Source organism: Terrapene carolina, unplaced genomic scaffold, assembly GCF_002925995.2.
Source record: "Terrapene carolina triunguis isolate 2854851 unplaced genomic scaffold, T_m_triunguis-2.0 Scaffold210, whole genome shotgun sequence".
Lineage (NCBI taxonomy): Eukaryota > Metazoa > Chordata > Testudines > Emydidae > Terrapene > Terrapene triunguis.
Window position 1 is genome coordinate 33107080 of NW_020664561.1, and position 25207 is coordinate 33132286.

The 25207-nt window shown below is 41.0% G+C and overlaps 1 protein-coding gene across 1 annotated transcript in view; it reads left to right on the top strand.

The window, feature by feature from the left end:
• Positions 1-25207, top strand: part of LOC113407210 (dihydropyrimidine dehydrogenase [NADP(+)]) — a 602627-nt gene that overhangs the window by 336613 nt on the left and 240807 nt on the right. The window contains exon 12 of the mRNA XM_026655393.2: positions 15265-15449. Within this exon, the coding sequence (XP_026511178.1) occupies positions 15265-15449 (185 nt within the window). The remainder of the gene's footprint in view (positions 1-15264; positions 15450-25207) is intronic.

Genomic DNA, 25207 nt, shown 5'->3' on the forward strand with positions numbered 1-25207 from the left:
TACCCATCCCAGGTCAGAGAGAAGCTGTAACCTTGGGAGTTTAATACAAGCCTGGAGTGGCCAGTATTAATTTTTAGAATCCCTGTGGGCCCCCACCTTCTGCACTCGGAGTGCCAGAGTGGGGAATCAGCCTTGACAATAGCACACACCAAAAAAAATCCTTTGTTATAATTAGTTATTAGCTATCAAAATCTTGTGTTGCATATTTCCTGGAATTGTATACCTTGGTACAATGATGCAAATTAGGAGATAATCATAACTTTCAGTTGTCTTGCTTTTACTATTTATTTTTGTGTAAGCATCGTGTTTCAGAACTTCAGTAGACAAAGCATGTTTACCTAAGTACAGTGAGCCAAAATAACCCCGGCATCACTCCACTGACTTCAACGGTATACATTTGCCTCAATTTTATGCAGTGGATTTGTATTTCCCCTACAGGCACATTGCTTTTCTTTCCAGTGAAACAATTATGAGGGACATGGAGAATTTTCATACAGATTTTGCCTCCTGTTTCTTCGGGACTGTTTAAAAGAGGGTAGGACAGATAGCAGTTACTAAACTATTTTGAGTCCAGCATAGCATCACTAAAGGTTGCCACAGACAATGTCTGTAAAGCGCAACATGTTTGTTCTATAATTGTTTTTTCTTTTCCCCAAAAACTGACCCAAGAACAAGTTTTTCTCCCTTATGAGTAACTGTTCTGAGCTTTTACTTATTATTATAAGAACATAAGAATGGCCCTACTGGGTCAGACCAAAGGTCCATCTAGCCCAGTATCCTGTCTTCCGACAGTGGCCAATGCCAGGTGCCCCAGAGGGAATGAACAAAACAGGTAATCAGCAAGTGATCCATCCCCTGTCACTCATTCCCAGCTTCTGGCAACCAGAGGCTAGGGACACCATTCCTACCCATCCTGGCTAATAGCCATTGATGGACCTATCCTCCATGAATTTATCTAGTTCTTTTTTGAACCCTGTTATGGTCTTGGTCTTCACAACATCCTCTGGCAATGAGTTCCAGAGGTTGACAGTACTTGCGTGAAAAAATACTTTCTTGTGTTTGTTTTAAACCTGCTACCTATTAATTTCATTTGGTGGCCCTTTGTTTTTGTATTATGAGGAGTAAATAACACTTCTGCACATAGTATTCAAGATGTGGGTGTACCATGGATTTATATAGAGGCAACATGATATTTTCTGTCCTATTATCTATCCCTTTCTTAATTATTCCCAGCATTTTGTTCACTTTTTTGACTGCCGCTGCACATTGAGTGGACATTTTCAGAGAACTATCTACAATGACTCCAAGGTCTCTTTCTTGAGTGCTAACAGCTAATTTACACCCCATCATTTTATATGTATAGTTGGGATTATGCTTTCCAATGTGCATTACTTTGCATTTAGCATTTATCAACATTAAACTTCATCTGCCATTTTGTTGCCCAATTACCCAGTTTTGAGAGATCCTTTTGTAGCTCTTTGCAGTCTGCCTGGGTTTTAACTATCTTTAGTAATTTTGTGTCATCTGCAAATTTTGCCACCTAACTGTTTACCCCTTTTTCCAGATCATTTATGAACATGTTGAATAGGACTGGTCCCAGAACAGACCCCTGGGAGACACCACTATTTACCTCTCTCCATTCTGAAAACTGACCATTTATACTTTGTCCGCATGCTTGTTGACCCCCTCAAAGAATTCTAGTAGATTTCCCTTTACAAAAACCATGTTGACTATTTCCCAACAAATTATGTTCATCCATATGTCAGACAATATTGTTTTTATTATAGTTTCAACCAGTTTGCCTGGTACTGAAGTCAGGCTTACTTGCCAGGATCACCTCTGGAGCCCTTTTTAAAAATTGCCATCACATTAGCTATCCTCCATTCATCTGGTATGGAAGGTGATTTACAGACTACAGTTAGTTGTTCTGCAATTTCACATTTGAGTTCCTTCACAACTCTTGGGTGAATACCATCTGGTCCTGGTGACTTATTGCTGTTTAATTTATCAATTTGTTCCAAAACCTCCTCTAATGATACCTCGATCTGGGACAGTTACTCAGATCTGTCACCTAAAAAAAATGGCTCAGGTTTGGGAATCTTCCTTACTTCCTCAGCCGTGAAGACCGATGCAAAGAATCCATTTAGTTTCTCTGCAATGGCCTTATCGTCCTTGAGTGCTCCTTTAGCACCTCGATCGTCCAGTGGCCCCACTGGTTGTTTAGCAGGCTTCCTGCTTCTGATGCACTTAAAACATTTTTTGCTGTTACTTTTAATCTTTGGCTAACTGTTCCTCAAATTCTTTTTTGGACTTTCTAATTATATTTTTACACTTCATTTGCCAGTGTTTATGCTCCTTTCTATTTTCCTCACTAGGATTTAACTTCCACTTTTTAAAGGATGCCTTTTTGTTGTCACTGCTTCTTTTACTTTGTTGTTTAGCCACGGTGGCTCTTTCTTGGTTCTCTTACTATGTTTTTTAATTTGGGGTTTACATTTAAGTTGAGCCTCTATTATGGTGTCTTTAAAAAGTTTCCACGCAGCTTGCAGAGATTTCACATTTGGCACTGTACCCTTTAATTTCTGTTTAACTAACCTCCTAATTTTTGTGTAGTTTCCCTTTCTGAAATTAAATGCTACAGTGTTGGGCCACTGTGGTGTTTTTCCTGCCACAGGGATATTAAATTTAATTATATTATGGTCACTATTACCAAGCGGTCCAGCTATATTCACTTCTTGGATGAGATCCTGTTCCACTTAGGACTAAATCAAGAATTGTCTCTCCTCTGGTGGGTTCCAAGACCAGCTGCTCCAAGAAGCAGTCATTTAAGGTGTCAAGAAACTTTATCTCAGCATCCCTTCCTGAGGTAACATGTACCCAGTCAATATGGGGATAGTTGAAATTCCCCATTATTATTATTGAGTTTTTTTTATTTTATTAGCCTCTCTAATCTCCCTGAGCATTTCACAGTCACTATCACCATCCTAGTCGGGTGGTCGGTAATATATCCCTACCACTAAATTCTTCTTATTAGAGCATGGAATTTCTATCCATAGAGATTCTATGGCACAGTTTGATTCATTTACGAGTTTTACTTCTTTTGTTTCTACACTTTCTTTCACATATAATGCCACTCCCCCACCAGCATGACCTGTTCTATCCTTCCGATATATTTTGTACCCTGGTATTACTGTATCCCATTGATTGTCCTCATTCCACCAAGTTTCTGTGATGCCTATTATATCAATATCCTAATTTAATATGAGGCACGCTAGTTCACACATTTTATTATTTAGACTTCTAACATTGGTATATAAACACTTTAAAAACTTGTCTCCTTTTAGCTGTCTACCATTACACGTTTTAATTGAATGGGACTCTTTTTTATTTGACTGTCTTGATCAGACCCTGCATTTATTTTATCATTTTCCATCCTCTCGTCCTCACTAGGACATAGAGATGCTCTATTAATAGATACTCCCCTAAGGGATGTCTGAACCATGTGCTCCTCCGCACCTGTCGGCTTTCCCCCAGCCCTTAATTTTAAAACTGTTCTACGACCTTTTTAATGTTAAGTGCCAACAATCTGTTTCCATTTTGGTTTGGGTGGAGCCCATCCTTCCTGTATAGGCTCCCCCTTTCCCAAAAGTTTCCCCAGTTCCTAATAAATCTAAACCCCTCCTCCCTACATCATCGTCTCATCCACGCATTGAGACTCTGCAGTTCTGCCTGTCTAACTGGCCCTGCGCATGGAACTGGAAGCATCTCAGAGAATGCTACCATGGAGGTCCTGGACTTCAATCTCTTACCTAGCAGCCTACATTTGGCCTCCAGGACCTCTCTCGTATCCTTCCTTATGTTATTGTTGCCTACATGTACCATGACCAGTGGATCCTCCCCAGCAATACACACAAGTCTATCTAGATGTCTCAAGGTTCCCCAACCTTCGCACCAGGCAGGCAAGTCACCATGCGGTTCTCCCAGTCATCGCAAACCCAGCTATCTATGTTTCTAATGATCGAATCCCCCATTACCTGTCTCTTCCTAATAGCTGGAATTCCCTCCCCCGGAGAGGTATCCTCTGTGCGAGAGGATACCACAACATCATCTGGAAGGAAGGTCCCAACTATGGGATTGTTTCCCTCTCCTCCAGTTTGATGCTCTCCTTCCCTGGGACTTCTATCCTCCTCAACAGCACAGAGGCTGTCAGACCGGGGGTGGGACCGTTCTACTGTGTCCAGCTGTATATGCCAGCTTTCACTAGTAGTTGGTATCACATATGTTCTTACTCTGGGATAATGTTATAAACCTTAAGTGTGACATCAGTCCCTAAGATTGCACATATTATGTTCTTCATTTATATAGAATATAGGACGACATGTGCGAAATGATATTTCCCTCTTGTTTTTGTTTTTTATTTTAGAAATGCAAAAGTATCCAATTTTGTTTTTCATTTTTTCCTAAACAAACATAAATTCCATAAACTTTATTGGCAGGATATAGGGTCTGCACCTGATTTGGGTTGTTTTGGAGTTTTTTTGTTTTTATAAAGTGATAACTTGTATGGGTGGGGATGTAGCATACAAATTATTTTTAAAAGGGAAAAGAAATGGTTTATCTTCAATTCCATGCCATTTTAAAAGGGTGCATTAAGCAATGAGGGTGACAGACAGAACAGCATGTGATATAATAGCATGTGATAGAACAGCAGTATTAGATAGAACATTTGCAAAATACAGTTCACAGATTGATTTGTGATATCCCCATATTTATAGTTTTACAATTTCTAAATGATTGGTATTGTGAGGCCTTTGTCCTGGTTCCTAACTGATGTTTTATATTTCAGAGGCAGAAAAGTTGCCCGTTTTTGGAGTGTATTTTTTTAAAATAATTCAGTGCTCAGGAAAGATGTCAGAGTTGCAGTCTTGGAGAGTGAAGTCCTCTGTCTACAGAAAAGTACACTGTGGGCAGAGTAAAATCACAATTTACAAAGGGTTCAAATCCTAGTTCCATTTAAATCAGTAAGAGTTCGGCTATTGATATTGTTTGTGTAATGGCAAGTTGTACACCCTTTCACCTGCAGAACATCTGCACTGGTGGAGGGATAATAGCAGAATTGCTGTCATTAATTTTGCAGCCAGGCTTCCATAGGAGCTTTGCTGGTGGGGGCTGCTTAGAGAACAAATAGGCACATTTCCCAGCATGTGGACCTATCCTCACTGGCCTTGCCTGCTTTGGGAAGCTGATGCAGGTCAGTGCAGCCCACAATTGGCTAGGGATGGTAGGTGGAATGTGCTTGTACCATTGCTTCTGGCAGATTTATTGCTTCTGCAGCCTACAATGTGGATTGTATTGGCAGTGAATCAGACTTTTTACATGTAAGGTAGCTATATTTTTACACATATGATTAAGTGAGTTACTGTATTTTCAGATTGTACTGAAGTACTTGATGCCCTTTCACAGTAAAGAAGTCTGTAAGATGGATATCAAAAATAACATTAATGAGCTTCTAAAGCCAAAATTACAGGAACTTATGAAAATGGTTAAACATAAAAACCATTAAACTGTTTACTGAAGCTTCACAGATATACTGCAGCTAATGAGCATTTCTGCTATTTAAATAAGCTCAAATTGAACACACATTACATGGCAACATAATTAGTCATGGCAGTCAAACACACACAGACTCACTTTTAAAGCTTTATTTGAGGAATCTTTTCCATTCGATTTGTTTTGTTAATTAAAATATTTTTTCAGTATTCTTTTTTTAATAATATTGTTTTGCAAGTGATATAGTTTGCTGCTGCCTTTCCATTTATGTATATTTGCACGGTGAATACAGCAAATGTGGAATACACATTAGATGCTTTCCCTTTGTGGTATTTGTGATAGTGTCACTTGATGACAATAGAATAATTCAGTTGTATGCTGTCTTTCATCCAGAAGGATCCCTTTAAATTATATACATATATTTGATCAGAATATGCAGAAGAATGAAACACAGACACAAGGATGGATTTTAAAGTAAAAGGCCAAACTTCTTAAACTTTAATGGGAGAGTGTAAACCACAAACAAAAACCGAAGCATTTAATTTGGGTCCAGTTCAGTGTTAAGTGGCCTCTATGGCAAATAGCCTGGATTGGGTAATTCAGCCTGCCTCCAAGTATTCAGCCTGCCTCTGAATCCGCTCACCCTCCCTCTCTGAGGGGGAATGAGGGTCCTCATGAAGGATGCCTCAGTCTGTGAAGACTTAAGTTCTTTGTGATGTTTTGGGGATCACACAGATCAGGGTGTTCTGTCACCCCCTGCCCTGTAACCTTGGGATGCCTTAATATTGTGTTGCTATGGCTCAGATCCCTGACACACAGTAGCCTGTCCACAAGCACAAAGACTTACTGGCTTCCACCAGCCTAATTACTCCTTTCAGAATGACACCACCAGCCTTTCCAGTCCCAAGTTTCCCAAAAAATGTCCTCCCTGAATTCTCAAGTACTAGACCTCTGGTTCATCACCCTCCAAAAGGTGAAACCATTCCCCTAGACACCAGCTTACTTTGGTGCACACACTCCACACAGTTTGCACACTGGAGACCTGCTTGGGATAAAAATGAAAAAAAGGTTTATTTAATAGAAAAACCACAGATTCAAAGATGAAAACGTAAGAGAGAGCCAACAGATACAAGTTACACAGAAAACAAACATAAAGATGCAACCTCGGGCTTTACACTTCTATATTAGATAAAACTCCTTGTCCAATAACAGGTCACCTATTGTCTGAACAAATTCTAAGTGTATCCACTAACTGTAGGTGGGATCCAACATTTCATAGCCAGATTCCCACTGGGCTGCTGGTCCTCAGTTTCTGAATGGATTCCACTTCAAATCTCATCCATTTTGAAAGGGTTAGCAGGTTTTTTTCTTCAGTAAAAAGAGGGACAGATGATAATTAGATGTTGGGATTCAAAAGATTACAGCTTTTTAACCATTAAAACACAAATTGTCAATATCACATGTCAAAATATGCAAAGATGTAGGACAGGGAAAGAACATTGATAACATCCAGATGAACCCAGGGAGCAGAATTTAGATAGGCAGGATAGAATTACTTAAAATAAGCACACAGGCCCTTATATGCTGAGATGGTCTGGCTTCGGGCAATACCTTATGTACTGTAAGCAGGGCCGTCTCCAGGCACCAGCCTGGCAAGCAGGTGCTTGGGGCGGCCGCTCCGGAGAGGGGCGGCACGTCCAGCTATTCGGTGGCAATTCGGCGGATGGTCCCTCACTCCCGCTCGAAGCGAAGGACCTTCCGCCGAATTGCCGCCGCAGATTGCGATCGCAGCTTTTTTTTCTTTTTTTTTTTGGCTACTTGGGGCGGCCAAAACCCTGGAGCCGGCCCTGACTGTAAGGCCAGAAGGGAACATTATGATCATTTAGTCTGCAGGCCTCTGAACCTCACCCACTCACTCCTGTACTAGGCCTATAGACTTTTGCTGAATTACTGAAGTCCTCAAATCTTGATTTAAGACTTCAAGTTGCAGAAAGTCCACCATATACTCTAGCTCAAACTGGCAGTTGACCTGTGCCTCACACAGCAGAGGAGGGCGAAACCCCCAAGGATCTCTGCCAATCTGACCGGGGGCAGGGGGTAATTCCTTCCCAACCCTAACTATGACAAGCAGTTAGACCCTGAGCATGTGGGTGAGACCTATCAGCCAAACCCCTGGGAAAGAATTCTCTGTAGTGACTCAGAGCCCTTCCCATCTAGTGTCACATCTCTGGGTGTTGGAGATAGTTGTGAATAAGAGTCACAGCCAGGACATATGCCATTATAGGCAACCTCATCATATCCAAACGCCCATACATTTATCAAGGTCAGTCTTGAAACAAGTTAGAATTTTCCCCTCACTACTCCCCTTGGAAAGCTGTTCCAGAACTTCATTACTCTGATAGTTAGAAATGTCTAATTTCAAGCCTAAACTTGTTGATGACCAGTTTATGTTATTTTGTTCTTGGCCATCAATGACCTTTAATTTAAGTAATTCTTCTCCATCCCTGGTGGTTATCCCTCTGATGTATTTATAGAGAGCAATAATATCTCCCCTCAGCCTTTGTTTTGTTGAGCTAAACAAGCCAAGCTCCTAAAGTTTCCCCTGGTGAGGTAGGTTCTCCATTCCTCTTATCATTCTACTAGCCCTTCTCTGCACCTGTTCCAGTTTGAATTCATCTTTCTTAAACATGAGAGTTGTTATGGGGTGGACTAGGTCCAGAGGCCCCTGATGGATGCCTCATGGCCCTGCCTCACCCTGCCCCAGAAAAGAGCAGAGGAGAAGTCCTCCAGGTGGCCTAGAGTGTCTGCAGGGGAAGCAGCTAATCAGAGGAGCTGCTGGAACAGCCAATTGGGCCATATAAAAAAGGAGAATCAGAGACAGTCAGTCAGTTGTTGCCAGGAGCTGGAAGAGGGAGGACTGGGTGCCTGGCTGGCTGGAAGAGCAGCAGGACCACTGACAGCTCAGTGTGGGCAAGACTGAGCCCAGGGAGGGCTGCCGAAGATGGGGGGAGTTAAAAAGGAGCTCCTGGCTGACTGAAGGAACTGAGCAACGTAAGAGCCAAGAACCTAGCCAGACCAGGTGAGGGTTCTGTGATGGGCCCTGCTGGTCCAGTTAAAGACTGAGCCCAGGGAGAGCTGCCGAAAAGGACATACCAACTGAGGGAACCGCGATGGATTGTTACAGGAGGGCAGTGTCTCCGGGGAGAAAACCTTTGCAGAAAGTAAAGACTGTATACCCCAGAAGGGTTTTGTTTATTTGTTCCGCCCACAGACAGTGTGACTCAGCCAGAGGACTGAGTCACTGAAGACCTGCTGAAGAAATCATCGGCTGGAGGTGGGGGCGGAGGGCACTTGTGAGAGGTGAGTGCCACCCCGTTCCAACCAAGAACTAAGAAACAGCAGGCTCACACCTGAACAGAAGGGGGTGCTTGTGAGAAGCGGGTGCGACCCTATTCCAAACTGAGAGATTGCAAAGATGCAATTAGCCAAGGGAGGGCGCTTGTGAGAGGTGTGTGCCGACCCTGTTACAAGAGACCAGAACTGCACACAGTATTCTAGATGGGGGGTCTCACCAGTACCTTGTACAATGGTAATACTTCTCTGTCTCTACTGGAAATACTTTGCCTGATGCATCCTCTGATTGTGTTAGCCTTTTTCATGGCCGCATCATGTTGGCAGCTCATAGTCATACTGTGATCGACCAACGCACCCAGGTCTTTCTCCTCCTCTGTTGTTTCCAACTGATAAATCCCTAGCTTATAGCAAAAATTCTTGTTGTAAACTTCATCCCATTTCAACTATTCCAGTTTTCAAGATCTTCCAAATATTCTCGTATGATATTCCAGTGCTCCACCATATAGGCAATACCTCCCAACTTTGTGTCATCCACAAATTTAATCAGCACACTCCCACTTTTTGTGCCAATATCATTAATGAAAATGTTAAATAAGACTGGACTCAAGACTGATCCCTGAGGAGCTCCACTAGTAACTTCTCTCTAGCCTAACAGTTCATCTTTCAGTATGACCCATTGTCTCTTGTTGTATTTTATCCCAATTACCATTTACCAATGTCTTTAATTCCTCACCAGATTAGTAATTTTACTGCCAGTATTGCCTACTTGACTGTTACTGTACTTAATTTTGGCACTATATTTCCTCCTGTTGTCCATTCTCCTACCCTCTGTTGTTCTTTTTGTCTTTCCTGTATTCTCTTCTACTTGACTTTCCTCCCGCTCAATATCGGAATCAGGCATGGAGATTGCATGAGCATCTCCCAACTGTCTCCCCCAAATTCCAAGTTTAAAATTCTTTTAAGTAGTTGTGCCAACCTCCATCCCAGAAGCCTATTACCCTCCCTACTCAGATGGAGCCCATCCCATAAAAACAGTCCTTTGTCTGTGAATGCCTCCCAGCGGTTGAACATCCCAAAGCCTCCTTATAGCACCATTGCCTCAGCCATCTGTTGATCATCATAATCTTGTCTTGCCTTCACTCTCCTTTTCTAGAGACGTGTAGAATCCCACTGAAGATCACCTGAGCCTCCATTTCTTTAAGTATATTCCCCAGCCTGATATAGTCTTTCTTAGTGTGTCCCAGTGAGACTCTAATAGTATTATTTGTTCCCACATAAAGGACAATTAGTGGATTCTTTCCTGCTCCCATTAGGATCTTCAGTCCCAGGGCCACATCCCATATCTTAGCTCCCGGTACACAATACACCCTTCTGTTCTCCAGAACAGCGCTGGTCACAGGCCTAATGATCAAATGCTTCCCTGAACTACAGTCAGTTTGAGATATTAAATTAAAGCTAATGTATTGCTGTATAAATATTACTGAAGTAATCCCAGTAACACCACTATAGTTAAGGATCTATTTCCTTTTCAGAGTTGAAGAAAATGCCTCAGTCTGAAGGTTATGTTTGGTGTGATATTGTGATTGTTTAAATATTTTTAAATAAAACCTTCTCAGATATTTTTGTATTCAGCTAGTAGGAGTGTCCAGGCTTTAGTTTAGTTTTTTTTTTTTTTTTTGCCAAATTCAACCTCAGATGTATTTTTTGCAATCAGTAAGTCTTTAAACTTTGAATGATAAGCTAGGACATTGATGTTTACAAAGAATACTGTGAAAAGCAATTATTTTGCATGTTTAACAGCTATTTTTCAAAGTGAAATACTGTGTCAAGTTTCAGCACCAGAAGCAGTTATTCTATTTTAATGTTTTATACCTAGATAGAGGCCCAAACCTGTACCATTTTCATTTAGTTTTGAGAGTGTGTTACAGTGTGGGATACCGAATCCAAACTGCTGCCTGTGATTTTGGATCTAACTTTGTTGCATAAAGCACTTTGGATCTGAGTCCTAGGTGTATGAAGAGTGAAAAGAAATATGTGACAGAGTATATTGTGCTTATATCTTTCTTTCCCAGTATAGTATTTTGCCTCTGAATGTACTCAACTCTCACACAAAGAGATACTCTCCACCTGTTTTCCCATCCATCAGAAATCCCACCTGCTCCCAATTACTTCCACATCCCCAGAGAGTGTTTGATTCTGAAGGGGAGGGCATGGTATGGGACCTGGAAAGGAAGTTGGGAGGGGTTATGCAAGAAGGGCTGTAGGCTTGCTGTGTGCTTGAACATATATTTGGGCAATACTAAGAGCTTGCTCTCATATATGAGTGCTGGTGGCAGACTCCCATATGTCTATGTCTTAGCAGTGTTAGAAGATGGCTAACAGCATGCTTCTACATGTACTTTGGTAATGTCTGGGTTTGGTTTACTGCATGGACCTATGCATGTTTTGGCAATGCAGGCAGTTAACAGCATACAGTATGTGGTCCAACTGCTCCTCTATACTAGGTAGATTCATAATGTTCAGCCTGTGAGGTTGCATGCTTTTTTATTTTACCCCATTATAGTTCTAGGTGGAGGGTAAGAATTTTTTAAGTGAGGAAGGGGATTATGTAAATTGGCAATATTGCAATTGAGCAGAGCAAAATGTAGAATCCAACATATTGCTAAATCTCTAAATCCAAACCTAAAACTACAGGTGGTTTTGTTTTTGACTTTGGAAAGATAAAACCTGACTGAGGTTTTGCCAACCCAATATACACCCACTTAGGCCCATCTCAAGTAAAAACACAACACATATTTGACATTTTTCTATAAATACTGAGAAATATTCTTGTCATATGCTAGCAGGTTTCTCTTTTACATATATGACAGCACAGCTACATCAGTTTAATTGACCTTGGCAATCTGCATCTGCCAGTGATATGTCCCTGAGGAACACTGTAGTTTTAAACTGCATTTTATTGCAGAAACTTGGGTGTCACAATATAGTTAAAGCCATATAAAAATAACTCATTTTGATACATGGCTTCAAGATTTGCTACAAGTATTTATCTGAAAATATTTCTTCATTATAAATCTACATTAAAATGTCTTTGTATTTATAAAGAAGCTAATTCAAAAGTTAAAGTAGGAAAATAATACACAGTTTAAAATGTTTTGTATTGAAAAAGATGACTTTTAATAGATGGTGGTGAGATGATCTTAGGTTTTATTATTTGTATTCATGTCCCATTTGTACTGTTCCATGCAGTACAAAAAGTAGTGTGTTGTTCTGTGCATTTCAGCTCCTGTTTTATGTACAATCTGTCCATCTGCTGTGTGTGTGTGTGTGTGTGTGTGTATATATGTTTATATTCTATTTTGTAACAAATAAGAGAACTGACGATCTCTTTTCTGCAATAATGTTCCATAAGATAAGAGGAGAAAATAATTGCTTTGTGTTTTAACAGCATACATTTTTCCCATGTAATTTACACTTCCGGGGGGGGGGGGGTCTGATTCACCCTTGCATTACTCCAGATATCCATCAGTGTAACTCCACTGAAATTGCTGTGGCATAAAACTGGACTAACATAGTGCTGAATCAGGCACTTGGACTTTCCATTCTGTAGTTAACATTGTAACACTCCTATTTTAAATTTTTATTTTTCAGTCATCTCCAGGCATATAATTCCACACACACACACACACACACACACACACACACACAATATTTCCTGACCTCTTCTCCCAAAGCAGGTGGTCAGTCATTGATACCATTTTGTGGATGTTTTATGGAGTTTTTTGTGATAGTATTCCTGCTTTTTCTAAACTAAAAAGAGGAGCGGATGGAGATTTATAGTCTGAGAACAAAGGATAGTGCAGTGGCGAGAGTTCTAGCCAGGATCTTGGAGACCAGGGTTCAATTTGCTCCTCCACCACGAACTTCCAGTGTGACCTAGGCCAACTCTCTTTGTTCCTCATTCCCCATTTGTAAAATGGGTATAATTGTACCTCAAAGGGGTATTGTGAGAATAAATACATTAAAGATTATGGAAAAAAGATTGGGAGGTTTCAGGTGACACTTTGATAATGGGGGCCATATAGGTGTCTAAAATAAACAGATTAAACAGAACAGCATGCTAAAAATTCCTAGAGTAATGTGGGAAATTCTGCAGTTTCGAAATCTAGTTTGCTTGGAACAGAAATGAAAACAAAGAATTTCAAAAGTTCCCACACAACAAAATTCCTGAAAAAAATTGTTTGGAGTCAGTGAAACATTTCATTTTGATTTTGACTTGCTATTTTAAAAAAATTTATATTTATAAAAATAAAAAAATCCAATCCAAAAACTCATTCTGAAATGAAAAATTGAAACATTTTATTCTGAAAATGTTGAGTGAGGGTTTCTTAATCATATTGAATTGCTTTTTTTATTTTAAAAAAAATACAGAAGCAAAATTTTGTCAAAATCATCATATTCCCCAGGGAAGTTTCAGTTTAAATGAAACAGCTTTTTCAGATGGAAAAACATTTTGTCTCAAAATTTTCTACAATAGTTGCCTAATAATTAACTTTCTAAAAGAGGCAGAGGGTCATTTCTGTTGTGAGGGAAGACTCTCTTGATCTTTGGTGTGTATAAATATTGAAGATCTGAAGAAACTGTTACAAGGACAGATGTGGAAAATCATTCTTTTTCAGTTCTAAACTTCAAAAATACCACCCATCTGCCTCAACAGGTGGGGGAACATGAGGGGCCTGATGGTGAAAGGGGGCAGCAGCAAGGAAGGGAGACACTTGCTGAGAGATACCAGGTAGCTCCTCCCCACCCCTTGGAGTCTCTGGCATTCATCCGACAGTAGGGGAGAGGGGTGCTGATTCTCCAGCATTCCCTAGCTCCCAGAATTTAACCTGGGGTGAGAGCCCTGTGGATCCTCTTTCAGCTTCATTTCTGCAGCCCCTCACTACTCACATCCTGACAAATGCCGTGATCACCCGTTTGGGGGTCAGGAACTATTTTTTTTCCTACGGGCCAATTGGCAGAGAACCAGGGTGTTTTTTCACCTTCCTTGAAGCACCTTCAAGACATGGTGGGTTAAGCAGGAATGCACTTAGTACCTAACTGAGGTACTTGGTTGAGTTGTTAATGTTTTGCAACTTGAGGCCGGTTTCCCGTGCGGTTAAAAGGATAAAATGAATGGTTCCCAGAAGTAAAATACTGGGATATTGGTGATGGGCTTTGGGCTCATGAGAGCTTGTGGGCCAAGGTCAGGTCAGACCTTTTGGCCCTCATGGGCTGAAGTCCCCACCCTTCTGCACCCTCTGTCTCTCATGGGGGGGGGGTGAGAGGATGGTAGGACTCAGAGCAAGCTGAGTCCTGGAGGGTAGGCTGAGGAGAGTCTACCCCAAGTTATGGGTTATATGGGAAGAGCCCTGTAACCCCCACACTGGAACCAATTAAATGCCTGATCTAGAAAGCTCTGGGTAATGGGCGAGTAGTGCCCCTCCCCTGTGTTTAAGCTTAATAAAAGTTGCAGCCTGCCACTTAAAATTCATCCATATGTCTCTCATCATTTTATTGTGTGTCTGGATCAAGGAGACATGACTCAGAGGCTGGGAGGGCAACAACTTTGAAAACTACCAAGTGTATATGTTTGTTGTCCTGGGAAGTAGAAAAGTATTTTGGATATGATGTGGATGAGGGGTAGACAAATGAGAATGGGATGAATGGATGATACTAGGATAAAAGAAGGTAAGAATGCCCCTTGTTCACCAATGGTGACTAGGGCAGGATTTTCAGAAGTGCAGAACATTAGCCTAACTTTGCACCCATTGATATTAATGGTAAAACTCCCAATGATGTCAGTGGTAGGTGAGGAAAGCCAGTGCTGAGTATTCTTGTAAATCTCAATATAAAGTCTGTGCAGGATTTGTAATTCGTGCTCAGGAAGTGATCAATAGCATATCAGACTGGTTTGGGCACAGTCGACACCACCTCTTTCTTCACTTCATGATACTCCTGTACAATTACCTCTTGCATATACCTAGCTTAGCAGACACTTCTATTGTGTCAGGTTTCTATTGTGACACTTGTTGCATATTCATTCCATATGCTAGACATTGGACCTTTGCATGTGAATCCCCATAGTAAATACACTTCTGGATTAACTCTACTGGAAGTCAAAGTAGAAACACAGTGATGCAGACTGTAACAATGGTTCCCATTTCTGGCATAAGTGGCCAACATTTTAAAACAATGTTTTATTTCTTACTTTTATCATTGTCTATATAAAGTGGATTGTAGCAACAATTGCTTAGTAAATCTGTTAAACTATCTCCAGATCATCTACTTAGTATCTTTTTATCTTTCACTTAAATACAGTAAAAGAAGCCATGAATCCTATCCAGTTTAATAGATGGGGTCTTCCTGAAGTGGATCCAGAGACCATGCAAACCAGTGAACCGTGGGTTTTTGCCGGTGGTGACATTGGAGGTTTAGCTAACACTACAGTGGAATCAGTGAACGATGGAAAACAAGCTTCCTGGTATATGCACAGATACATACAGGTGGGTCTTTAAAAGTAGTTTTCCTTTCCAGCTGCAACTCGATATCTGTTTTCACACACACATTTATTGGCTTGCTTTTTTTATGGTTATTGAAATAATTGCCATGGATTTCTAGAATTAAATATGTAGGTTTTGAGTAACGGGCATCTAGATACTCTGGGGATTGGTGCATTACAAATCTGTTAGATCAGTGATTCTCAAACTTATTTGATCGTGTCCCCCTTCCTTGTGGTTGTACTAGTTTACACCTTCCCTTCCCGCCACACAAGTAAATATACTGACAAAAAAAAGAATCAATATTCAACACTCACTAAATATTAAAAACAGTAAAGCATTGATTCAAACAGAGCCAGTGATCCATTGTAATAAGAGCAAATGCAAAACTGCGATCATGGTCAATTCTTACAATTAAATGTGCACACCATGTCGTAGCAAATGGATTAATGTACAGATGGCAACGACTTTGTATAATGCTATGCAAGCTTAACAGAAATCTGTCAAAATGCACAGCGCCATCTGAGGACCTGACATGTCTGGAGGAGTCAGCTTTGATAATAATTCATTGCTGTGGGTAAAATGTACGCAGTAATTTTTTCCCCCTAAAGCATCTCATCCTTCCCCCCCCCCCCCCCCAGAATGCATTGTGCGCCCCCCAGGGGGGCCTGCTTCCCAGTTTGAGAGCCTCTGGATTAGATAATTAAAACTATAGATGTATAATAACAAAAATGGCTTTGGTAGATTGAAACTAGATTTTTTTTTTTTAAATGTGTAAATCTTAACAACATTCTTCTCTCCAACTCAGAGTTCCACCAAGGTCTCTGGTCTGCTATGGCTTCTTCCACAATATTCAGTATATGCAGAAATATCATTTAGGTAATGGGGGGCAGGAAGCCCATCAATATTAAATAGAACCTCTGAACAGCACAGAAAGTATAAATTAAATATGGTCCCTGTTGTTAGCTGGGGAAGATACTATTATTTATAGAGTGCAAGTGTACCAATGTTTGACAAAACATGCGCACACGCACACACACAAACAAGGGATTGCAGTCCAGCTCCGACAAATATGATAATGGAGCCACACGAGCAAGGCAAATACAAAACCTAATTCACAGAGAAAAACAGTGCAAAGAAGTGGGGTTTAATGGGTTTAAACTTGAGCAACCAGGTGACTAAGCATTTCCCCTTTGTGTGCTGTAGAGATGATACAGAGTGAGAGCTGTGATCTGCTCTTCTCTCCCCCTGGTTTAATGTAAAAACAGGCATAGTGAGCAAGCTATCATCTTAGATCAGGTGCAGAGGGACCATAGCAGACCAGAGTCCTTGGCCTTTGTGTGGAAAGGCAGCTGATAAAAACATGTTTGTAGTATGAAGAATTCTTTGGAACAAACAGAGAAGAAAATATTTCCCAAGAAAAATGGATTTGAACAACTGAGGTAGTAGCAGTGCAATTCCTTTGTCCCCCACCCCTTATGAGACACTGTGTGCGCAGCATCATATTGTTTCAGTCTGATGTGGCTTCATAAAAATACTGTGTGGCTCAAAACTTGTTTTCACTATCAGTACATATTTTTCTCACTTATTCTGAAGCAGTGTTTGTAATCTGTATTTTTAGACCCCATCCAAATACTTAGTGTTAAACATTCTAAGCTTTGATGTGTGAGTACATTTGTTTTGGCATCTCTGTGACCCTAGTGGGGGTATCTCCTCTCTCTCTCTCCAAATTCCCTCTCCAACTTCTCATGAAAACATGCATCACTCAAAGTATCTCTTATAATTGCATTCCCATCAAAGGACATTTTTTCTTCCTCTAAAACATTCAGTATATTGGAATATACTGAGCATTTTAAAGGGAGTCTGAAAAGTTGTGGCCTGAGAATTTAGAATTTTAAATCAAACAGACTTGATATTAGAGGGCTTCGGTTACCCTTTGCAGGTTTTGAGGCAGCTTATTCGACCTTACAGTCTCACCAGGAAGCTAATGGGAAAGCCTTGCAGCAATCTTCACAGGAAAGTTTCCAAATGTCAAGTGTCATCTTTCCAGCTGCTAGATGAATGGGTAGCCAAGAGGCATTTATTTGGATGTACGGTCCCTGTAAAATCTGGCTGCTGTGGTGGGAAAGACTATCATTTGGCAGTTACTTTACCAATATTTGCATCAGTTACAATCTTAGTAACAGGATGAGGGACTTCATTTTTAGGGGAGTTGTGATTTAGAGCCAGATCACAATGCTCTAGCATTTATACGCCTAATACATGGCTCTGTGTGTGGGTACACATACATACATATGTAAAGTGTTCCTCAATTTTTAACTAACTGTTGAATCCTCCCCTGCTTTAGATAAAAATACCCTCATGAAATAGATTGACTTTCTCTCACCTACAGGATTGTAAAGCTGACAATTTCTTCACAGTCTTAGTGTTTGATTTAATAAAAAGGCTCATTTTAGGTTTCAGCTGTTCTGTGTATCTATTTGTATTTATAAAAAACAATTTCCCGTTTCCCAAGCCACTGACTGTACTAGCAACAGTAAAAATATAACTAGCATGCAGTCCACGTTTGGCAGCATCAAAAGACCAATCCAAACAATTCTAGACCACAATAAAAAGTGAAATTAAAAAACAGCATCCTAGTTAATTGCTTGTCGTTTCCTTTAAACAGCACACTCCTCACATCTCAGCCTAGTTCAGGCAAAAGGCTGAGCAAACAGATGGGCTTTACATGTGCCCTGAAGCTCAAATCATTCAAACTCTGGCATGCATTCAAGAGAAGTGTGAGTTCCAGAGTCAAGGGCTTTCCAAAAGGAATGCCTTATGTTCAAAACTAGGAATTATTTACAGAAGCATTTTGGCTGATCTCACACTGGACGTTCTCCATCAGTTAGAGACCAAACATTCCTTGCTTCTCAGCATTCTTCCACCAGCTTGAAAAGCACAGGCTTGGCTGAACTCTGTATCTTTATGGCCTCTGTAAACAAGACCAGCCAAAACCCAACTGAAGATGGAAGTACTTTTGTCCCTTTCTGGTCTGACTGTTCCATTAGAACTTTCCTATACATTCTAAATAGAATCAATGTAATTCAAAGATAGAGGAAGATAAAGATCCATGTAGAAGCAACCCAATTCACCAGGCTGCCCACTACTCAGACTATTTTCTGAGATCTACATTTTGTTTGTTATGCCGTGAACATGTAATGGTTTCCGTGCTTAGTTTTGCTAATTTATTTAGGACTTGTCTATACTTAAAGCACTGCAGCGGGTTAGTGAAGACGCTACCTCCACCGACAGGAGAGCGGCTCCTGTCAACATAGGTACTCCACCTCCCAGGAGGCGGTAGCTCTGTCAATGGAAGAAGCCCTCACGTCAACATAGCGCTGTCTAGGAACTAGGTTGGTATGACTGTGTTGTTCAGGGGGGTGGATTTTCCACATCCCTGAGTGATGTAGTTATACTGATATAAGTTTGTAGTGTAGACCAGGGCTTAGTCTGTAGTTTGTAGTGTAGACCAGCGTAATGTAATAGTTCAGCCCTTTGCCCAACTTAAAGACTAGCAGCATTGGGTGCTATTCCCTATATAACCTCTGTTCCTATCCTTGAGGCAGAAGAAGTGGCAGTGGTGGAAGAAGGCATATGGAGTAGGAGTGGTTTGTTGTTTTGCATTACCTAGTGCCTCAGTATTTTAATGTCTCAGTCTTGCCCTCAGTGCCCTGTGCAGGTCTCAATTCTTACGGTGTTCTCCCCTCCCCCTTTGCTTGGCCAATTGCACCAGCCTTGAAGCTGCATTTGTCATCTGCTCACACTCCCATTTCTCTGTCTCTTTCCACGCCACCCCTTACACATTGAATGCCTTTCCTACATCTGTTTGCCAAGTCACCATCCTCTCCTTATTCAAATTCCCCCTAAAGATTCACTCTTCTGGCGTTGTTTACAATGAGTCTGTAGTTACTAATAAGTATTTTTAAATTCTGTTTTCCTTCCTCTGAGCCACTCAGTGTGTCCTGTGTCCTCTGTCTACCTGTTAGAGCAGACTGTAAGCTGTTTTGTGCACTTAATAAATAATAGTGGGCCAGATCTTCAGCTGATGTAAATTGCAGTTCCTTGAGGATCTGGCCCAATATCATTTTAAGGGCACTGATATTGTATTACTTAAAGCAGATGCCCGCCCCCCCCCCCCCACACACACACACTTTCCCATGCGATAAATAAATAATGTGAATTTTATATCTAGTGAGCCTGGACTGCATTTCTTTTATGAAGACTGGCCATTTCCTCAGGCTTGTCTTTGAAGCTGTTGGCCATGCTGGCTGCCTTCTATTCAGGCTAAATGAGGGAACAATTAAATGCCCCCTTTGTTTAATGTTAGCCGAAACATTGGAAAACACGGCCCTAGGGACTAAAATGTCACCTCCCAAAGACTAGACGGTATGCAAACAGAAGGTAGCCGGTGAGTTATTTGATTTTAGCTGCATGTATGTGAGAGTCAGAAACAACCAGAAAGCAGGTAGAAAGAAGCAGGAAGGCAAGGAGAAATTAGAAAAGTACTGGAAGTGTGGACCTGAGAGAGAGCTTTTTCAGTGCTGCTGGCTCAAAAGAGGCTTGCACTGTGAGCGAAAAACTTCCTGTTATTAATTCCTGGGGTGTTTAGGAAAATAAGACTTTGTACATACTTTGTAAATAAATAAGATTGCAATGAAGAAATACCTGACTCCATCATCAATTTCTCCTTCTAAACCAGGGGTTCTCAAACTGGGGGTCGCGACCCATCAGAGGGTTGCAAAGTTATTACATGGGGGGGTCGTGAGCTGTCAGCTTCCACCCTCAAACCACATTTTTCCTCCAGCATTTATAATGGTGTTAAATATATACAAATGTGTTTTTAATTTATAAGGGGGGGTCACACTCAGAGGCTTCCTATGTGAAAGGGGTCACCAGTACAAAAGTTTGAGAACCACTGTTCTAAAGGAAACAATCCCCAAGACCTCAAATATTGGGTAACCAGTTGAGTCAAAAGGGGTAACAGTATGGTGTTAATTCATATCTCTGAGATATAGAACTTCTCCTATTGTGCTTCGACAAATATGTAATTTTAGAATGAATAAGTGAATATTTATAAAGCCTATTCAAGTTCCTTAAAGGATCCACAGGCAGGGGATAATACACTGCAATTCAGTACAATTTTTTAATTTGAATAGTGCCTTTCATACAAAATGCTTTGGTGACTGATTGTAAATAATAGAATTACACAGCTAAATAATAGAAAAGAGAGTGAGTACGGGCAAGGAAGAATAGACAGGTTTTCAGATGAGATTTTAAATGAGCGAGTCAATGAAGTGGAAAGATGCAGGAAAATCATTCAAGGCTGCAGAGGAGAAGGCTCTCAGTAAAAGAATGATGTTGATGAAACTTAGCATTTTTTTAGTGCTCTGTGTGTTGAAGGCACTGCGTAGACATTGACTATATACAATAATGCCATGAGGTAGGTGGTCAAGTAGTTATCCACAGTTAGGGAAACAGACAGAGACAGGTGAAATTACTTGCGCAAGGCCACACAGCGAATCAGTGTGCAAGTTTTAAAATGCAGGATCTCCCTGTCTCCCAGTCCTGTGCTCTTCACTACAGAGCACACTGTCTCTGCAGGAGTATCCAGATCAGAAGAAAGAAGACCACTGCATGCAAAATGTTTGTGGATTTTGGCATGCTTTTCAAAGAACTATGGAGACATGGTAACCAGGCATCTGAATTCCCACAATTGTAGACTCAACTGGTTGACAACAAATTAGAGAAGAATCTGGCAAGAATTTTTTATCATTTTTTTCTAAAATCAGGGAAAGAATGATTATAAATAAACTTGTGCCTACAGGTTTTCTTTTACTGTGTGTGCAGTGTCAGGTCAATCTTCATTATAAAGCTTATTTTTTCCTATTAGGAACCTATATAGCATTTTAATTTGATTTAGTAAATTTAGTTCCTTTATGAGCATTGTGCTGAACAGAGAGGTTGTGAAAACCAAAACAAACATAAAAAAAGAGCAAAAGGAAGTGTGACAAGAGGAGGGGAAGATAAATCTGCAAGGAAGCATTGCTACTGACTGTTGAACCCTCGGCCTCATCTTACAGCAGTGCATATTTTGTCATTTTGATTTACTCCCCTGGATTCCCTAATTCTTGTCACCACCTATGCCAGCCTCTTGGGATGAAAGACCCATTTTGGACACCTCTTTGGGCCAGCGATCATCAGAGATGTGGAAGTGTAGTATCAGGCTGTTGGAAATATTCAGGCTATAAAAGTGGTTTCCAAACCACTATGACAAAATAGACAGCAGTGACCCCCATTAACAGGGAGTGGGGCACCAGGAGTAGGCAGCTTCTGGTGGAGTCAATGCATTTTTGCATCTAGGTGGAGTCACATCTTTTTTCTCTCTCAAGGCAGTTTACCAAGGGTGTAGACAGAGTGCAGACTCCTAATGTCAGGGGAAAAGGTCTATGCCAGGAGGTGTTTCAGTGGATGTCTGGAAACCCTGGTGATCAACTAGTTTGCAGGCCAGCATGCAGCAAAGCTTTCATGTTCTTACATGGGCACATTCAATCTGCGTGTCCCAAATTCCTTTCATTAGAGGAGGTTTTTTTATCTTGCACAAGCCAAGTTTTATTTATACAAAATCACAGAAAGCACATTTGCCGCCTTTAGCTAAGATTCATTTGAAACAAAATTCATTTCATGTGGCAGTGGAAGTAGCTTTTGAAGATTAGGTCATCGAGCCAGGAAACAGAAACAGGATGACATGGCTTAAGCAACTAATCAAATACTGAATTTTGAATACCGAATATTTTCAGGCATACCAGGATTGAGCAGTTTGTGAGCAGTCCACAAGCTGAAATGTATTTACATACCACATTTGAACAATTTTGAATAATCAAAAAATTAATAAATAACTGCAGTCTGCTTGCAGAAAGGAAAAGAGGCATAAGTTTACTATGCACCACCCTTTACTCAGAGCAGATAGTTACATCATAGTCTAGGCTTGAATACATTGCTTGTTTTCAACTGTTTGCCCGACTCTTCCAATACCACCACTTCCCATTAACTCCTTTGTTTTCTTTCCACACTGTACTATGTATGGTTTATATTCTAATCTCCTGTCCTTCACTTTGCACCAGAAATGGTGCCAGTTGAGAATGAACATCTTGTCCAGTAAAAACTACACTGAGAACACAGGCCACCTAACATCTAGACAACGGTAATAAATTTGTGTCACGCCTGACCTACACCAGATTTCAGCCTGTGACTTTGGGGTGAAAGGTTTTGTATCCTAATACCAAATTTCTGAGCTGTCCATTATTTTTTTAAATTAATAACAGAAAGGAAAAATAGCAGCTGGTTACTCAGATATTGAAATATTAGGTCACAATAGTACCTTGAAGTCATGGCCCTGAGTTTGGGGCAGTGGAACTCTGGAGTTCCCCAGCAGGTGCTCTGCTAAGCACTGTGACTCAGGTAGGCATGTTGCCTCTCAGGGTATGTCTACACTGCAATTAAAAACCCATGGCTAGCCCATGCCAGCTGAATCAGCTGTGTGCGGCTCGGGCTATGGGGATGTTTAATTGCAGTATAGATGTTTGGGCTCTGTTCGGCACCCGGGCTCTAGGACTCTATAGGGAATGGTGTCCCTAGCCTCTGTTCGCCAGAAGCTGGGAATGGACAGGGAATGGATCACTTGATGATTACCTGTTCTGTTCATTCCCTCTGAGGCAACTGGCATTGGCCACTGTCGGAAGACAGGATACTGGGCTAGATAGACCTTTGGCCTGACCCAGTTCGGCCGTTCTTATGTTCTTATGTAGGGTGGGAGGGTCCCAGAGATTGAGCTGCAGCCCGAGCTTGAAAGCCTTCACTGCAATTAAACAGCCCCTTATCCTGAGCCCTGCAAGACCAAGTCAGCTGGGACAGGCCAGCCACAGGCTTCTTATTGCGGTGTAGACATATCCCAGAGCTCTGGGGAGCATTATATCTAGAATGCACTGAGTGGCTTGAATGGAAGGGAATGGTTCAGTAATTACATTTTCCTCCATACTCTTGCTGTCTTTGGTATGGCTAGCAATGTAAAGGTCACTACCCAGAAAACGGTCATTGCATCAGGGAAATTTGGTCCCAAATGGCTGGAATCTGATGAAATCAACTTTTCTCAATTGAATTTTGCCATTTTGGATAATATCCACAGTTCCAAATTTTCTGTTGGCATAGCTCCATTAACTTCAGTTGTGTTACACCAGCCAGGAGTCTGGCCCAACATGCCATTTCTGGATTTGGACCCTACCTCGGATGAAAATACAAAGAGTCAGGTGATTTGATTCCAGCTTCTTAAATTTGGGAGGAAGGGAGTAGATTTTGAGATTCTGCATCAAGACTTTCTTTAATTAAAGCCCCTGAAAAACCTATAGTGGTTCTCATGCCCTCCCCAGCCCTTTAATAACATGCATAAGAGAAAAATGGAGTAAATAAGCTCTTTAAAAACAAAACAAAGGGCAGCAACACAAGGGTTGGAAGATTTTACAGAGTATTTAGAGTATCATCTCCATCCTTACATAAGAGAGGTGGTGTTGTTTTTTTGTTTTGTTGGTTTTTTTGGTGCTTCTCAGGAGTTGAAAACCCCTCCACATTCCCCCCCCCCACCCCGGCTTTACTGACTCAAGTTCAAGGTTTTTAGGGTATGTCTGCACTGCAATTAGACACCTGCAGCTGCCCCATACCAGCTGACTCAGGCTTTCAGGACTCAGGATAAGGGGCTGTTTAATTGCAGTGTAGACATTCAGTCTGAGGCTGCAGCCTGAGTTCTGGGACCCTCCCACCTCAGGTCCTAGAGCCTGGGCTGCAGCCTGAGCCCAAACGTCTACACCACAATTAAACAACCCCTTAGCCTCAGCCTCATGAGCCCAAGTTAGCTGACATAAGCCAGTCACCGGTTTTTAATTGCAGTGTAGATATACCCTCAGTGACACAGATCTTAATTCCATCCATCATGAACTAGATAGGATTCTGCTCAGTGTCCATTCATGCAACTCCTTCACTTGCCAGTTATTTAGGGTGTTTCTTCTCCAAAGGCAGAGGCCACTGCCTGCTCAGTACATTTGCCATGCTTAAGAGCAAGAGAACACACCTGTAATGATCTAGGCATTGTGAAGCAAAGCCACTGATCTGGTCAGTTCTTAATGATTGCTGTACTGTAACAACACCTTCAAAGTGATTATGGATAATCAAGTATTTCCATTATTTGTAAATGAACATTATTTACTTGATAGTCAAAAGCCAGCTATGTTAGGGTTGATTGAATCAGTTCTGGGGAATCAAATGTGCAATGAATCCATGTGCAAAAATGCCTTATAATTTTTTATTGACGCATGCATTCATATGTATATTTCCTCTTTTTTTTTAAAAAAAATCAAGTGGCTGAGATATCTTTAAAACTGTTAGGAAACATAACTACAACATTTATATTGTTTGCTCTTCTTTGGTCCAGTTCCTAGCTACCAATCCAGAATTAGGGCCTTATTCTGACACCCTTACAATACTCACATCGAGTAGTACTTTACTACAGTACTCCTGTCAGATATGCCTGATACACACCATAAAAAAGAATGTGTAGGAGCTTGGATGAACACTGTGCCAGTGATGGCAGGTTGCTAAGTGATACTGCACATGGAACACTTTCACTCTATGATTACCGGAGTCTTCCCTCTTTAGTGTATCTAAGCAACCGTTGT